The sequence below is a fragment of the Microcaecilia unicolor genome, chromosome 2, assembly GCF_901765095.1.
Source record: "Microcaecilia unicolor chromosome 2, aMicUni1.1, whole genome shotgun sequence".
Classification (NCBI taxonomy): Eukaryota; Metazoa; Chordata; class Amphibia; order Gymnophiona; family Siphonopidae; genus Microcaecilia; species Microcaecilia unicolor.
The window spans coordinates 13,630,591-13,648,655 of NC_044032.1; the positions used below are offsets into that span (position 1 = coordinate 13,630,591).

The 18,065-nt window shown below is 47.0% G+C and overlaps 2 protein-coding genes across 2 annotated transcripts in view; both read left to right on the forward strand.

Moving 5' to 3' along the window:
* Nucleotides 1-15,803, forward strand: LOC115462784 (molybdopterin synthase sulfur carrier subunit-like). Its single transcript, XM_030192779.1, has 5 exons — nt 1-326; nt 7,731-7,876; nt 10,973-11,094; nt 11,914-12,060; nt 15,717-15,803. Exons 2-4 carry the CDS (start codon nt 7,865-7,867, stop codon nt 12,038-12,040), a joined length of 261 nt encoding a protein of 86 aa, XP_030048639.1. The 5' UTR covers nt 1-326; nt 7,731-7,864; the 3' UTR covers nt 12,041-12,060; nt 15,717-15,803.
* LOC115462782 (molybdopterin synthase catalytic subunit-like) overlaps nt 14,692-18,065 on the forward strand; it is a 16,854-nt gene continuing 13,480 nt past the window's right edge. Inside the window, exons 1-2 of the mRNA XM_030192778.1 lie at nt 14,692-14,814; nt 15,717-15,870. Coding sequence (XP_030048638.1) covers nt 14,694-14,814; nt 15,717-15,870 — 275 coding nt within the window. The 5' untranslated portion in view covers nt 14,692-14,693. The remainder of the gene's footprint in view (nt 14,815-15,716; nt 15,871-18,065) is intronic.

The window sequence follows — 18,065 nt, forward strand, 5'->3', positions numbered from 1 at the left end:
CACTGCCTATGCAAGTACAACAGCTTTTGACTTTTTACACATGGACCATGTTGCATAGACAGTCCTAATGATCTTTTGCTACTGTTTTGGGTAGACCAGTATGGTGGCAGTCTCCGCCTACTGCCATCAAGCTCCGCCCACTGGCTTCAACACATATAATGGGCTAGATAGCTTTGCACCGTCTGGTCTCCTTGGGCAGGAGGAGGAGGAACAGTAGCAGCTCTGCTCCGCTCCGGGTTTTCGGTACAACGTTCCACTGCAGGATGTAAGCAGAAAACCAGGAGGATTGATCTTTAATGCACTTACTGGAACAAAAGCCAAACAAAGTAAGAAAATCAGATGACATCTGTTTTATTGGACTAACTTAATGCAGCATTTGAGCAGCTTTGGAAGGCCAGAAGCTTCTGAATTATGATGCAGGAGCCCAGCCAGACACCAGAAAGTGCAAAGCAAGGAGAGAGTTAGCCTTGTAGCTGAAATCAGCTGCAGTGGGAGTGGGAGGGAGTGAGTGACATTCTCTGCTCCTTCTCCATTTGCATTTCACTTCAGAGAGAGAGAACATAAGAAATGTGAGCCGAGGATCAGTGAAAGTTTCTGCACCTTGAGCTGAATGACAAAGTGCAAGTCACAGTGAAAGTGTCTGGGATTGTGCTGGTGTAACAGCCTTAAAGGGAGGTAGTGCATGCAGTGAGTTTGCTGGTGTGGCTTTCACAGGTCCCTTCTCAGTGATCTTTGCTTGCTAAACAGGAGTGGAAATGGTTAAAAATGTAATAAATAATCACAGCCAGCTCCATGTATGGGGGTTTCTACATTTTTTCCCTTCACTTTATCTTACTTTCTGAGCTATGGACTGAAACATGACCTTAGTTCCCTCCTAACCACGTTTATTCCTGGTAATCACCCAGCTCCTTACAAAGTTTTATGGATTTGCAACTTTACTCCTACTACTTGACATTTCTAAAGCGCTACTAGGGTTCCGCAGCGCTGTACAATTTAACATAGAAGGACAGTCCCTGCTCAAAGGAGCTTACAATCTAAAGGACAAATGTACAGTCAGTCAAATAGGGGCAGTCTAGATTTCCTGAAAGGTATAAAGGTTAGGTGCCGAAAGCAACATTGAAGAGGTGGGCTTTGAGCAAGGATTTGAAGATGGGTAGGGAGGGGGCTTGGCGTAAGGGCTCAGGAAGTTGATTCCAAGCAATCTCCAATAGTAGCAACATTCCATGTAGAAGTCGGCCCTTGCAGATCACCAATGTGGCCGCGCAGGCTTCTGCTTCTGTGAGTCTGACGTCCTGCACGTATGTGCAGGACGTCAGACTCGCAGAATACGTGCAGGACGTCAGACTCGCAGAAGCAGAAGCCTGCGCAGCCTTCTACATGGAATGTTGCTAGTGGAATAGCAACATACTACTACTACTACTACTTGACATTTCTAAAGCGCTACTAGGGTTACGCAGCGCTGTACAATTTAACATAGAAGGACAGTCCCTGCTCAAAGGAGCTTACAATCTAAAGGACAAATGTACAGTCAGTCAAATAGGGGCAGTCTAGATTTCCTGAAAGGTATAAAGGTTAGGTGCCGAAAGCAACATTGAAGAGGTGGGCTTTGAGCACTTTGAAACTTTGGAGAGACTGTCTCAGACAAAAAACAGAGCTGCAACTCAAACAAGTTAGATTTTGTGTATGTAACATATAAATAACCACCGGCTATGTTAATGGTAATTTCACAAGTTCCTCAAGATAATAACCTGTTGGTAAATGAAAGAGATCTGTGTCTATAATCCTGATATGTTAACTTTTATTTGATTTTCACAGCCGACATCTATTAAGCTAAGTATTGCTTGAAATACATTTGGAAGTTTCAAAAGATGAAGTAACTGAAATGAAGTGGGATATATATAACATATAACATAATTGTAAAAATCACCTACAAAAAGATTATACAAATTTATGATGGGACCAGTGACGATATTGGGATCTTTTGTTTGAAGCGACTAAGTTATGAGTCGTTTCTAATCCCTGCCTTTTTAAAAATAAAAACAAAGTTAACATATCAAGTCTCTTTCATTTAAAAAGACATTTAAATAGCTTAACATAGCACAAAAACTATCAAAATGCAAAGTACACAAATCGGTGTGTTACACAATTACAAACAATTGGATCACTATTCAAATGTCACCGCATTGAAGTCTCCTGGGTGACGAATACCCCTGTTCAACAGTGACCACCACCAGCTCTGTGACTAATAACGGTATTTGTCTGCATAGTCAGGCAGCTGGACATAATGGTCTAACTTTACAGATAGTCAGTGATATCAGCTGCATGCCTATCCGGATAGAGTTAGTGCTAGCACAGAACGTGGCGGTTCCCTGATAGCGCTGAGGCAGTCCGTAAGAATTTTCAGTAGCACAGTCCGGACAGTGCCTCTGAAGATTAGTGAATAGGACACTTTTACGGATAGTGCTGAATACTGGTGAATAGGGCACTTTTCCGGATAGTGCCTCTGAATACACTGGTCTACAAAAAAAACACTTTTTTCTGTAACAAGAACAAAACATACATTTTCTGGAAGATAATTCTTCCCTGAATCCAGATCTCATTTCAGAATTTCTGTATCAGCCTCAGTTTTCATGTGATAATGGTTTTTGTAAATGCTTGTGTCGGCGTATGTAGCTATTATATGTATCTGGCAAAATGACACGCTTCTGCTACAAGAGTTCCAAAAAAAACTATGTCAGTTCACAAAGAAATCAAAGATATAAGCAACATAAGAGTAAAGAGAAGTGAAGAAACATACTAAAAAGATTTCCTTCCTGATTTCCTGTGGTACTTTGCCTCGGGAACATCTCTCCGTAAGGTCCAGCAGTAGTCGGACAACATTGCGGCATTCCATTTGCCTTGATAACGCTTTTCCATTTGAGAAATGTCCTGGTGAACCGTTCTAACGGATTCGATATCATTACAAAAGACCATGTCACCTTCCTTGGAGAAATATTCAGAAAAAATAGCATGTCGGTCACGAAAAACACTCACTTTCGTATCGCAAGAAAGAAGATTCCATCCTTTTAATCTCGAACCTAAAAGCTCAGCCTGTTGCTTCGACAAATTTAAACCACGAACAAGATCGTTGAGATCCCCTTGTGTCAAAAAGTGGGGCACATTTGATTCACAGAGGTCCTGAAATGATGGGTCGGCATGCATATCCCCTTCTCTGTCTTCTGCATGTTCGACACTGTATTCATCTTCACTCACTATCAAATTCTCAGGAGGCACTGGTACTGGCAGTTCTTCACTGTGACATACAGGTCTTATAGCAGATGGTAAGTTAGGATATTGCACAGTTTTCCTTGTTTTCGAGGTGATTCCTGCTATTTTTGTCAGACAGAAATAACTGTCTGTTGTGTGATCCGTTCGTTCCCTCCAAATCATGGGAACAGCAAAGGGCATGCGACGTCTTCCTTTTAACCAGCCCGTCAGGAGTGTAACACACATCAAACAGCAAATGTGGGGAGCCCATTTGCGATCCTGTTCACCAACCTTACACCCGAAATATAGTTCGTAGCACTTTTTTACAAGAGGATTAAGTTTTCGTTTTTGCGATTTCAGAGTAAACTCTCCACAGATATAACAAAAAGAATTTGGGCTATTTGCACAGGTACGAGGCATTTCTTCTGAAATGACACAAAACACAAACCTTCACAAACGTAGAACTACAAGCAGTCACTTCCAACAGCAATTGTTGACTGAACTGTCAATGCTGAGATACAGGTGGCAACTGACGCAACAGAACCTGTTTGAACATGTTCGAGCATGACTCATGGGCAATGTTGCCAAACCTCCCGTATTTCCTGGTGGTGGCTTTCTAAACTAAGGGTTTTGTATTGTAATTCCTAGTATATTTCAATTGTTTTTCCAACAATTACAACTGCTGAATTAAATTAATCCACAGCAGCAGGGACGCCGAGAAACTTGGCTGGGCCCGGGACAAGGCCGCCTCACCCCCGCTGCAGCCCTGCCCCCGAGGTCACCGCTCCCCTCCCCCCTCCGAGGTCGCCGCTGCTGCTCCCCCAAGGGCGGGATACAGGGAGGGAAGGAGACCCGAAGGGAGGAGTTCCGCCTCACAGGGAGGTGAGAGGGAGAGTCACACCGCGCGGTGATTTAAATACATGGGGCCGGCCTGGTGGCAGACGGTCAGAGGGCGTGTGGAACTGGCACTGGGCCCCCCTTGAAGGCCCGGGCCCTGGAGATTTTGTCCCCCCGCCCCCCCCCCCCTCTCGGCGGCCCTGCACAGCAGGGTACCAAAATGCAGCGTTTTCAAGGATTTTTATAAAAAGGGTAGCGTGTCACAAGAAAACTGAGCCCGATAGGCAAAACCTGATTTCATTTTCGAATTCAGCACCCATGACTTAGCTAAGAACACCATTCACATTCTTTGTAACAAAAATGTCGTTTACCACTTTTCTGCATTCTGGACTGTGCCGCTGAATATTGGTGAATAGAGCACTTTTCTGGATAGTGCCTCTGAATATTGGGGAATAGGGCACTTTTCCAGGCTGTGCCTCTGAATATTGGGTAATAGGGCACTTTTCCGGACTGCCTCTGTACATTGGGGAATAGAGCACTTTTCTGGATACTGCCTCTGAATATTGATGAATAGAGCACTTTTCTGGATAGTGCCTCTGAATATTGGTGAATAGAGCACTTTTCTGCATTCTGGACTGTGCCTCTGAATATTGGTGAATAGAGCACTTTTCTGGATAGTGCCTCTGAATATTGGGGAATAGGGCACTTTTCCGGACTGTGCCTCTGTACATTGGGGAATAGAGCACTTTTCTGGATAGTGCCTCTGAATATTGATGAATAGAGCACTTTTCTGCATTCCGGACTATGCCTCTGAATATTGGGGAATAGGGCATTTTTCCGGACTGTGCCTCTGAATATTGGGGAATAGGGCACTTTTCCAGACAGTGCCTCTGAATATTGGTGAATAGAGCACTTTTCTGCATTCCGGACTATGCCTCTGAATATTGGGGAATAGGGCACTTTTCCGGACTGTGCCTCTGTATATTGGGGAATAGAGCACTTTTCTGCATTCCGGACTATGCCTCTGAATATTGGGGAATAGGGCACTTTTCCGGACTGTGCCTCTGAATATTGGGGAATAGGGCACTTTTCCGGACTGTGCCTCTGTATATTGGGGAATAGGGCACTTTTCTGGACAGTGCTTCTGAATATCGGGGAATAGGGCACTTTTCTGCATTCTGGATAGTGCCTCTGAATATTGGTGAATAGAACACTTTTCTGCAATCTGGACTGTGCCTCTGAATATTGGTGAATAGAGCACTTTTCTGGATAGTGCCTCTGAATATTGGGGAATAGGGCACTTTTCCAGACTGTGCCTCTGTATATTGGGGAATAGGGCACTTTTCCGGATTGTGCCTCTGAATATTGGTGAATAGAGCACTTTTCTGCATTCTGGACTGTGCCTCTGAATATTGGTGAATAGAGCACTTTTCTGGATAGTGCCTCTGAATATTGGGGAATAGGGCACTTTTCCAGACTGTGCCTCTGTATATTGGGGAATAGGCCACTTTTCTGGACAGTGCTTCTGATTATCGGGGAATAGGGCACTTTTCTGGATAGTACCTCTGAATATTGGTGAATAGGTTATTTATCCGGATAGAAGTAGCTACTGTAAGGATAATTGGGAGAGTAGTCTAGTGGTTAAAGCACCGGGTTAACAACCAGCAAAGCCAGGGTTCAAATCCTGGTAGTATTCCCTGTGATCTTCGACAAGTCACAACTCTCCATTACCTCAAGTAGAAAATTGGGAGTGCAGGTTACTCCTGCCCCCACTGCACCACCGGTGCTTTTAAGGTACGTCCGGGGGTGAGAGTCTTACAGTCAGTGAGGGGGTCTGGGGGGAGCCTTGCCTTTGTTCCGAGGGGCAAGGGGGGGCTGGGTTTCAGAGTTGAGCTGCTCCTCTTCGGGGGGGGGGGGGGGGGAGGGGATGCAGCATGGTGTCATTTACGGTTTCTGTTTTGCCTGAAACCAAGCAACAAAATTCAGTTGCAGGTTCAGTTTTGGCCGAAACAGGGAAAAAATGATTTTGGTCTGCTTCTAATCCAAACTGTAGCTACGTGATGCAAGGTTCTACGTTAGGAGTCATCGCCCAGGAAAAGGACCTTGGGGGTGTCATTGTTGATTTGGCTGCAGCTAGAGGCTATCTGAATAGTGGTGAAAAAGATTGACCTAACGTTATCTGGTGAGTGTGGCCACTAACTGGATAACACCATCACCAAACCGGATCATCAGTTCTGGCCAGTTCTAGACACTGGTGTTCAGTACTGGTTTTCATTTTAACCATATCGGCCAGCATTTTGCCTGAACGCTGACCACTGCAGTTAAATATCGAAAACTGAAAGTCAATTCAACTGTGTAGGCCAACCATATTACTGCTTCTATCTGAGATATACCTGACAAAAGTCAGTTAATCAGTGGTTCCCAAACCTGGTTCTGGAGCCCCCCCCCCCAGCCAGTCAGGTTTTCAGGATATCCACAATGAATATTTATGAAAGAGAGGTGCATGAACTGCCTCCATTGCATGCAAATCTCTCTCATGAATATTCATTATGAATATCCTGAAAACCTGACTGGCTGGGGGGGCCTCCAGGACCAGGTTTGGGAACCACTGCACTAAATGCTTTTCGGGAGCTCTCTTCAAATATCCGCAATCTTCAATTTCCTTATTGATTTATATCTTTATTTAGCAAGGGTTACGCTCCCACCTCCTCCTCGTCGGTACATGGCGGAAACAGTTTTTTAAAAACAGCACCACGGGCCTTTAAAAATGGAACACAGTTCTTTAATGAATGAGCCTTGACAAAAAGACCCGACACGGGCCGTGTTTCGGTGACTAGCACCTGCGTCAGGGGTCACAGTGATGATGTGGAAAGTGAAAGTGCCTTGGTGCTTTGTAGCTTTTACTATATGAGACGTGGAGTAAGGAATAATATATTGTAGAGGAATATATTCGAGTTATTCCCCAAGTTTTCCACGTCATCACTGTGACCCCTGACGCAGGTGCTAGTCACCGAAACACGGCCCGTGTCGGGTCTTTTTGTCAAGGCTCATTCATTAAAGAATTGTGTTCCATTTTTAAAGGCCCGTGGTGCTGTTTTTTTTGTTTGGACTTTAGTTTGTACTTTGTTCCCTCTCTTTTGTTATATCCAGGAAACAGTTTTTTAAACTTTTTTTTTTTATAGAACAAAATGTTTTATGAAAAAGATCTTGCTTAGTTATATTTAATACTGATCCATTTTTATATACTTTTAAAGCTTAAATGCTCATCTTAAAGATGTTCTGCAGATACTCTTTAATATGACTATTTAAGCTTTAAAAGTATTTAAAAATGTTTCACCGTGTACCGCTGAGACGTATCCATTTGAAAACATTTTTACTCGGAACAGAAACATTCCATTGGAACTAGAAAAACCTGTACGTTTGAGGGTCGTATTTCAGAAGCAATGATCAGAAATGTAAATTGTATGTTTGTTAGCTAAGGTATTGTGAAAGCTGAGCTGTTACATAAAACCTTCATGGCACTGCACCTGCCAAGAAAAAAAAAAAAACCTCAGACTGACTGAGCCGAAATCTCATCCTGGCCAATCAGAAGGGCCTTCACAGCATCAGATGAGTAATACAAATCTCTTTTTACATCTTGTCTGCAGGAACGGACCGTCTTCAGTGCGCTAGGTTGTGACTGACTCGGCATTAGATCTCTGGTTGATGACAGAGAAGTTTCTACTTGCAGAAAAGGCTGACTTGAATAAATCTGCAGAGTTGGAAATTTCTTGTTGCATTCATGAGCTGTGAGGTACGTGACTGCTTGGGAAGGGAAAACAAGGACTTAATTCTCTGTAATGTGATTCAGGGGCCCTTTTACATAGTAACATAGTAGATGACGGCAGAAAAAGACCTGCATGGTCCATCCAGTCTGCCCAACAAGATAAACTCATATGTGCTACTTTTTGTGTATACCTTACCTTGATTTGTACCTTTCCTTTTCAGGGCACAGACCGTATAAGTCTGCCCAGCACTAGCCCCGCCTCCCACCACCAGTTCTGGCACAGACTGTATAAGTCTGCCCAGCACCATCCCCACCTCCCAGCCACCAGTCCCGCCTCCCACCACTGGCTCTGGCACAGACCGTATAAGTCTGCCCAGCACTATCCCTGCCTCCCAACCACCAGCCCCGCCTCCCACCACCGGCTCCGGCACAGACCATAGAAGTCTGCCCAGCACTATCCCCGCCTCCCACCACCGGCTCCAGCACAGACCGTATAAGTCTGCCCAGCACCATCCCCACCTCCCAACCACCAGCCCCGCCTCCCACCACCAGCTCTGGCACAGACCGTATAAGTCTGCCAGGCACCATCCCCACCTCCCAACCACCAGCCCCGCCTCCCACCACCAGCTCTGGCACAGACCGTATAAGTCTGCCAGGCATCATCCCCACCTCCCAATCACCAGCCCCACCTCCCACCACCGGCTCCGGCACAGACCATAGAAGTCTGCCCAGCACTATCCCCGCCTCCCACCACCGGCTCCAGCACAGACCGTATAAGTCTGCCCAGCACCATCCCAACCACCAGCCCCGCCTCCCACCACCAGCTCCGGCACAGACCATATAAGTCTGCCAGGCACCATCCCCACCTCCCAACCACCAGCCCCGCCTCCCACCACCGTCTCCGGCACAGACCATAGAAGTCTGCCCAGCACTATCCTCGCCTCCCAACCACTAGCCCCACCTCCCACCACCGGTTCTGGCACAGACTGTATAAGTCTGCCCAGCACCATCCCCACCTCCCAGCCACCAGTCCCGCCTCCCACCACTGGCTCTGGCACAGACCGTATAAGTCTGCCCAGCACTATCCCCGCCTCCCAACCACCAGCCCCACCTCCCACCACCGGCTCTGGCACAGACCATATAAGTCTGCCCAGCACTATCCCCGCCTCCCACCACCGGCTCCAGCACAGACCGTATAAGTCTGCCCAGCACCATCCCCACCTCCCAACCACCAGCCCCACCTCCCACCACCGGCTCTGGCACAGACCATATAAGTCTGCCCAGCACTATCCTCACCTCCCAACCACCAGCTCTGCCGCATAAGCACCTGTGCGGCAATTCCGAGTTACCACCCAGCTACCACCTGGTCTATGCGGTAATTTCATTTTTTTTACGAGCACCCACTAATAATCAATCCTGGACAGTGTGTTATGAGCCCTGGAGAGATAATCCCTCTGTATGGGGTGTAGACTTTTCCACACATCTACCATGTCCGGGGATGGATGGACACAGCGGTGGGCACCCCTCAGGACCCGAGCTAACTCCCTCCCTGTTGGGTATGATCTATCTAATTTAGGGTCTGCAACCTCATTCATATCACCGTCCATTAAACTAGGGGTGTCTCCAAAGTATGCAAGTGCTGTACAATCCTCGGAAAAAGTTGCTTATCAGATGTATTGGCACAAGAAGGGCTTAAGGTCTAAGATTGCAGATCAATAATATATCTGCCCATAGGGTCCTGCAGGACTTTCTGTATGTCCAAAGAAACGCCCTTCAAATTAAAATCATAACGCCCCCTATATTCCCCACCCACTGTCGGCGTAATTTGTCATGTCCTGTACTAGAAAGGGGGGGTCTCCTGCAGAAATGCAATTGATGCCTACCATTAAGGGCTTTCAGGACCCCTTTTACCGAGCTGCGGCAAAAGGGGGGTCTATGTTGGCTTCTGCCGAGGCCCCCTTTTTACTGCAGCAGGTAAAAGGGAAGCCTTTCTTTCCTGCAGGAAAGGACTTGCCACGCAGCCATTTCGGGGGTGCCCGATTACCACTAGATACACCCTGGTACTGCAACAGTAAATATATTTTTGTGGTGCCGGATATGACGGTTCACTAGCGGTGAGAAGTACTGCCGGGCTGCTGCAGTAGCCCAGTGGTATGTCCTGTTTAGCAAGCGGTAAGCCCATAAAGGTAGGACAGATGTTTTGACTAGATATGGCTGCTAACCGGCTAAGTTGGCCGCTCCACCTTTAATCTAGCTGTTAGGGGATATTCAGTGGCACTAACCGGTTATGATCCATTGATTAATCACCAGGCAGGAGCCTTTTAAATATCTAACCCGTGGTAAGTTTTTAATATGCAGTGTTTTTTCACCGTCAGGAGCAGGGTAGAGCCCTTCACTGCTGGCTTGCACACAGTGGCATATTTAGGGAGGTGCGTCCCTCCTCTCAGTACCCTTCTCCATCACCGCCAACTCCAGGCTCCGCTCATTTTGCCTCGCCTCACCCTATGCTTGGAATAAACTTCCTGAGCCCTTACGCCAAGCCCCCTCCCTACCCTTCTTCAAATCCTTGCTCAAAGCCCACCTCTTCAATGTTGGTTTCGTTACCTAACCTTTATACCTTTCAGGAAATCTAGACTGCCCCTATTTGACTGACTGTACATTTGTCCTTTAGATTGTAAGCTCCTTTGAGCAGGGATTGTCCTTCTATGTTAAATTGTACAGCGCTGCGTAACCCTAGTAGCGCTTTAGAAATGTCAAGTAGTAGGAGTATGTAGACACTGCCTGTGAGACCCAGCCCCTCCCTTAAAATCCTCTCGGGGTCTTCACCCAGGCACCAGGCCTATGAGCCTGTCTGCTCAAGGACTTCCTCCCTGGGGCAGGACAGTTCAGGGAGGAAGTCCCAGAACAGGCCGCAGACAAACTATGAGTGCCGCTGCCCCCCCCCCCCCCCCGAGAAGATTTTAAGGTCGGCGTGGCGGAGAGTGACGAGGGGGTGGGGGAGACGCATCCCCTGTAAAGAGTTCCTGGCTACACTACTGCTTGCACAGTGGGCTGTAAAATACTGTTTAATACTGGACTTGGCTCTGCTAAGAATATTTCATCCCCTCTTCATTCTCTTACCAGGTGCTCGTTCTGTATTTTGCCAAAAGTGCCGAGCTAGCTGATGTACGCTCTGAACATATTTCTGTAGCGCAGCGAACGACATCTGAACAGCTCTGGGAAGAGATTGTGAGCCGACATCCAAGGTAGCGTTTCTGATCACAGTGAAGAAGCTTTCTGAAATTTGCATTGCGGAGAGGAAAACAGCTCATTGTGATTAGCCGTTGACCAGGAGTGGAACTGCTTTTTTTTTTTTTAACTTGTAAACCATGTTCAGCTCTCAGATTTTAATGTTCCAGTATTTGTTTTCCAAGTGATCCCGAACTCTGAGATAGGAATCCTAGAAATACACAGATGCATGCCACATCGTCTATTGCTTAAGCACAGATGGGATCTCTAACACATGTATTTTGACACCATCTAACCCCAACTTACCTAGATTAAGGAGGTCTAAATCGTGCCGTCAGGTTCAGTCCAGGGGCTGAGTACAAGAGATGTGGGGCTGAGGAGAGATATGATAGAGGTCTATAAAATAATGAGTGGAGTTGAACGGGTAGATGTGAAGCGTCTGTTTACGCTTTCCAAAAATACTAGGACTAGGGGCATGCGATGAAGCTACAATGTAGTAAATTTAAAACGAATGGAGAAACTCTTTCTTCACTCATTGTGTAATTAAACTCTGGAATTTGTTGCCAGAGAATGTGGTAAAGGCGGTTAGCTTAACGGAGTTTAAAAAAGTTTGGACGGCTTCCTAAAGGAAAAGTCCATAGACCATTATTGAATGGACTTGGGGAAAATCCACTATTTCTGGGGTAAGCAGTATAAAATGTTTTGTACTTTTTTGGGGATCTTGCTGGGTATTTGTGACCTGGATTGGCCACTGTTGGAAACAGGATTTTGGCTCGATGGACCTTTGGTCTTTCCCAGTATGGCAATACTTATGTACGTATGTTTCTTCCCTCCAGGCTTGCTGCGTTACGGAATCACGTTCTCCTCGCTGTTCGGCAGGAATACATCGCCATTGGAGACCAACTTCTCCTTCTGCAGCCAGGGGACGAGGTCGCCATTATCCCTCCTATCAGCGGGGGTTGACTCGGGGCACCTGGACGCAGGTATCTCAAATTTCTCCTCATAAACAGCTGCTGGGAAGGGGGGTTGCAAGTTGTGGGGTTTGAATGATTTAAGGAGACCGTATCTTCTCCCATTTAGGCTAAATGTGTCATTGGTCTGCCAACCATCTTTCTGGTTCACTAAAATACCACAACCGTTTCACCAGAAAGGGACCGCGTAGTTGCTGCCATGGCTTAGACACTGTTACTCTAGTTGCACTGAAGCATTGGCTTAGCCGAGAAGATAAAGTAGCTGGGTCCACGGTATCAAGCATCCAATCCAGCACTTCACTCTTTCAAAAAGCTTTTACCTTACGGCAGGTCCAGCAGATATGACCCATAGACCTGCGATCACCATACTTGTACCAACAAAGAGGTGATGTGATAATGTACCATTAGTATTGTGATGTGTGATGAGCCCTTCAGCCTCCAAACCACGGTGTTCCTCAAGCAACACTTCAGCCCCCCCCCCCCCCTTTACTGGCCACAATTTATGGTAGGGGCACAGCTTAGGTGGTAAAGAACCTCTGCTGACAGTCCAAAGTTTTTAAGTCAATTAACACTCTTTATTGTTTCCCAAAAATGAGGATGTTATAATGCCTTTGTATCGCTCCATGGTGCGCCCACACCTCGAATATTGTGTTCAATTCTGGCTGCCGCATCTCAAAACAGATATAGTGGAATTAGAAAAGGTGCAGAGAAGGGTGACAAAAATGATAAAGGGGATGGGACAACTTCCCTATGAGGAAAGGCTAAAGCGGCTGAGGGGAGATATGACAGAGGTCTATAAAATAATGAGTGGTGTTGAACGGGTAGATGTGAAGCGTCTGTTCACGCTTTCCAAAAATATTAGGACTAGGGGGCATGTGATGAAGCTACAAAGTAGTACATAAGTAATGCCACACTGGGAAAAGACCAAGGGTCCATCGAGCCCAGCATCCTGTCCACGACAGCAGCCACTCCAGGCTAAGGGCACCTGGCAGCTTCCCAAACGTACAAACATTCTATACATGTTATTCCTGGAATTGTGGATTTTTCCCAAGTCCATTTAGTAGCGGTTTATGGACTTGTCCTTTAGGAAACTGTATAACCCCTTTTTAAACTCTGCCAAGCTAACCACCTTCACCATGTTCTCGCCGTTAACGAATTCCAGAGTTTAATTATGTGTTGGGTGAAGTAAACTTAAAATGAATCAGAAAAACTTTTTCTTCACTCAGTGTGTAATTAAACTCTGGAATTCGTTGCCAGAGAATGTGGTAAAGGTGGTTAGCTTAGTGGGGTTTAAATAAAGTTTGGACGGCTTCCTAAAGGAAAAGTCTATAGACCATTATTAAAATGGACTTGGGGAAAATCCATTGCTTATTTCTAGGATAAGCAGCATAAAATGTATTGTACATTTTTGGGATCTTGCTAAGTACTTGTGACCTGGATTGGCCACTGTTGACAATAGGATGCTAGGCTTGATGGACCTCTGATCTGTCCCAGTATGGCAATACTTAGAGTTATTTAGTGTTAGAGGGCTCACACGTTCCAGCAGAAGTCTACCAGTTAGAGTGGGATATGGGCCTGGGTCCCCTTCTCTACAGTCCACTGCACTGACCACTAGGCTACTCCTGGGACCTGCTTGCTGTGCTAATGAGAATGGTCATCATATCTGAAGCTGTCATAGAGGCTGGTATGTGCTGTCCCATCTTAGGGGGCTGGAGGAGATCAGTTACCACTGGGGGAGTTATGCTTTAATCTGTCCAGTGGCCATTTGGTCATTTAAGGCACAGTGGCGTAGGAAGGGGGTGGGGCGGTCCGCCCCAGGTGCATGCCGCTGGGGGGTGTCGGCGCCTCGCTGGTTCCTTGCTCTCTCTGCCCCCGAACAGGTTACTTCCTGTTCTGGGGCAGAGAGAGCAAGGAACCAGTGAGGCGCCGACACCCCCCAGCGGAGTGCATTCGGCGGATTGGCCCTCCTGCCTGCCCCTCACCGCCTTCCAGGTATGTTCTCGCGGGGGGAGGGAGGGTTGCGCTACGGAGGGAGGAGGGTGCGTCACGCTGCATCCGGGGGGGGGGGGGGGTGCGCAGCGGCGACCCGCCCCGGCTGTTGGCTGCCCTCACAACGCCACTGTTAAGGCACATTTTGGTCACTTAGTTGCGATTGAAACAAGTCTAGCCAAAAACGTATTAATTTTGATCCTAGGTATTTTCATTTTCTTCCATTATTTCAGAAAAGTGTCTCTCTTTTGGTGCTACCCACCAAACATACCCCCTTGAAATTTGGATGAACTCTGGAGCAAAACATCTGAAATTGGGGTGTTGAAAATTGCAACTTGGATGTTTTTGCGAGAAAAGCATCCTTTTGTCACTGTCTGACTTTTTTTTGGTTTTGAAAATGAGCCCCTTAATCTCTGGCTGAGAGAGACTGTAGAAGTCTTCTTGGCACTGCTCCTACTTCCCAACTACTGGAGTTGCCCTCGATGCCCGCTAGAATGGACCATAGGCACCTTGGTTCTCGTATAGAATACGCTTCTGCTGCCAGCCCCTCGGGAAGCCTAAATGGAGACACCCAGTTATTGAGTTACACCCCCCCCCCCCCCCCCAGTTGTCTGAGAACTTTAATGATCTCTTTCTTCTGTCTATCCACAGTCAACATGAATGAAGGAACAGAGGAAGATAAAGACATCGTTAAAGTGACCCCTGAAAAGCTGTCTGCAGAAGAAGTGTCTCAGATGGTGGTTTCTCCATGTTGTGGAGCAGTTTCTCTCTTCATAGGTTAGTACATGAGAACATAAGAGTAGCCATACTGGGTCAGACCAATGGTCCATCAAATCCAGTATCCTGTTTTCCAAACTGTGGCCAAGCCAGGTCACAAGTACCTGGCAGAAACCCAAATCGTGGCAACACTCCATACTACAAATCCAAGGCCAAAGCAGTTCCTTCCCATGTCTGTCTCAATAGCAGACTATAGACTTTTCCTCCAGGAACCTGTCTAACATAAGAACATGAGTAGCCATACTGGGTCAGACCAATGGTCCATCAAGCCCACTATACTGTTTTCCAAACAGTGGCCAAGCCAGGTCACAAGTACCTGGCAGAAACCCAAATCGTGGCAACACTCCATACTACAAATCCAAGGCCAAAGCAGTTCCTTCCCATGTCTGTCTCAATAGCAGACTATAGACTTTTCCTCCAGGAACCTGTCTAACATAAGAACATGAGTAGCCATACTGGGTCAGACCAATGGTCCATCAAGCCCACTATACTGTTTTCCAAACAGTGGCCAAGCCAGGTCACAAGTACCTGGCAGAAACCCAAATCGTGGCAACACTGCATACTACAAATGCCCGGCCCCTCACTGGGGAAATCCGAGCCCCGACTTTGCTTCCAGACCACCCTGGCGTTAGCTCTGGATAGTACCACAGCCGTTTCCCTGGATTTTTGGCATATGGGGATCACCTGACTAGAGCAAGTTCAACAGGGAGGAACCTCTCCTGTCCAGTTAAATTGTTTTACAATCAGGCCTACGGTTTTTATGTATTTTCTGGAAAAATATGCACTGCTCCTTCTAAAACTCTAGCTGGTTGGTATTGCTACTAGAAAAGGATTGAGAATAAAAACGTCATCTTTGTTACCAGACATCAGTCTTGCCTTTTTTTTTTTTTTTTTTAAATTAGGCACCACAAGAAATAATTTTGAAGGAAAAAATGTCCTTCGTTTGGAGTATGAAGCCTATGTACCGATGGCAGAAATAGAAATCAAGAAAATCTGTGCAGAAATCAGGCAGAAGTGGCCGTCGGTCAAACACACAGCTGTGTATCACCGACTGGGGTACGTATGAGCGTCCGCACCGGAGACTTCCTCCACAGCCCAGACTGTGCTCTCTGAATACCACACATCATCGGTTCCACCGCATCTCCTTCTGATCCTGGTCAAGTCACTTAGGGCTCCTTTTACCAAGCTGCGGCAAAAGGTTGGCCTTTCTTTTTTTTTGAGGAAATGGCCACGCGACAAGTGCTTCACTTGCCGCACAGCCATTTCGGGAGTGGGGGAGCCCTTACCGTCACCCATTGAGGTGGTGGTAAGGGCTCCCGCGCTAAACTGGCGCAGTGGATTACCGCCAGGTACACACTGACGGTAGAAAAATAAATATATTTTTTGTAGTGCCGGATATGATGGCGTACTACCACTGGGCTGCTGTGGTAGCCTGGCGGTACTTCCTGTTTAGCGAGCGGTAAGTCTGCTTCGGGCTTACCGCTGCTTTATAAAAGGGGCCCTGAGCCCTCCATCGCCCCAGGTACAAAAACGTACATTGTGAGCCCATTAGTAGCAGAGAAAGTACCATCTTATCAAGCTGCTTTCATTGTTCCTTCTACCCCTTCACGTACCCTTCGCTCGTCTTCTTGTCAGCAACTTTCTTGCTCAAACTAGTCTTCAGTTCACTTGTTCTGCGTTCTTCTTCTTTCTCAGTCCGTCCTTATGGAACTCGCTTCGCTCAGAGCAGTCTTCCTCCCGTTTTAAGGTAGCTTTAAAGCAGAGGCGTAGCCAGACACCCAATTTTGGGCGGGCCTGGGCCCAAGATGGGTGGGCAGAAGAACACCATCTTGTCCCACAAGCGATTTGGTCTGTCCCCCTCTTGCCTGCATGCCATATGGTCTCTCAAGCATCCTCCCTCCCCCACATACCTTTTAAATAGCAGATTTTCACTGGCAGCGAGCAGCAACTAATAAACACTGCTCATGTTGGCCCCACAGCCTTCCCTGTGATGCAATTTCCTGTTTCCGCATACTACTACTACTACTATTAAACATTTCTATAGCGCTACTAGACTTACGCAGTGCTGTACAAATGAACATGAAAAGACAGTCCCTGCTCAACAGAGCTTACAATCTAAATTGGACAGACGAACAGACAGCTAGGGGTGGGGAAATTGCAGTGGTAGGGGTGATAAGTGAGGGTGTTGAGTAAGAGAGTCATGGTTAGGAGTGGAAAGCAGTAGCAAAGAGGTGGGCTTTAAGCCTAGACTTGAAGACAGCCAGAGACTGAGCCTGACGTACTGGCTCAGGGAGTCTATTCCAGGCATAGGGAGCAGTGAGACAGAAGGAACGCATAGGCAGAAATACATCAGAGGGAAGGCTGTGGGGCCAGTGCAAACAGTATGTATCAGTCGCTGCTTACTGCAGGCGAAGATCTGCTATTTACAAGGTGTGCTTGGGGATCCCTGCCAGCCACATCATAGGTGTGCTGCTACTTGGCTACGCCACTGCTTTAAAGACCCATCTATTCTCTGGAGTCTACTCTAACCGATTTGACGCTTCTGGGCATTGGGTCTGTTCAGATTTTTCTTGATTCTATTGTTTCCTCCTTTTCTCCTTCTGAAAATGGAAAAGACAAATCAAGATCAGGTATCACATCACCTTCTGTAATGAGTTTATGGCAGACTGGATGGACGTTCAGGTCTTTATCTGCTGTCATCTGATATGTTATGTGGTGGACTTTCTTTCTCAACTTTTTTCATTGACTTTTTAGTGATTGTAAAAGGCGGTGTGTTACATTTTAATAACTACACTAAATGTGAACTGCTTTGATTCTACCACAGAAAGGCAATACATTAAATACTGAAAAGGGTCACTGTTGTGCATAATGCACTAGACAGCAGTGGCATAGCTATGGGGGGCCTGGGCCCCCCCAAATTGGATCCGGGGCCCCTGGTTTGGCTAGCGGAGTTCCCCAACTCCCACCAGCTGAAGCTTTTTCTCCAGCACTGTTCTCTGCGCATTGCCTGCCGTGCTTCCTCTCACATCACGTTCGTAACTCTGTTGTAGTGAAACTGAGCATGCGCGACACTTCGCTAAAACCGAGCATGCAGGCGATATGAGGGGCAGCAGGGCAGGGCAATGCGCAGAGAACAGTGCTGGAGAAAGGCTTCACCTGGTGGGGGTTGGGGACCCCCACCAGCCAAGGTATGTGGGGTTGCAGTGGGGCAGGCGTTGCGGCAGGGAGATGGGCCAAACTGTGCCACCTGC

Coding starts and splice junctions, on each gene's coding strand:
- LOC115462784 (XM_030192779.1), top strand. Junction 11,095..11,913: donor ATTGTGAGCCGACATCCAAG/GTAGCGTTTCTG, acceptor TCTTCCCTCCAG/GCTTGCTGCGTTACGGAATC.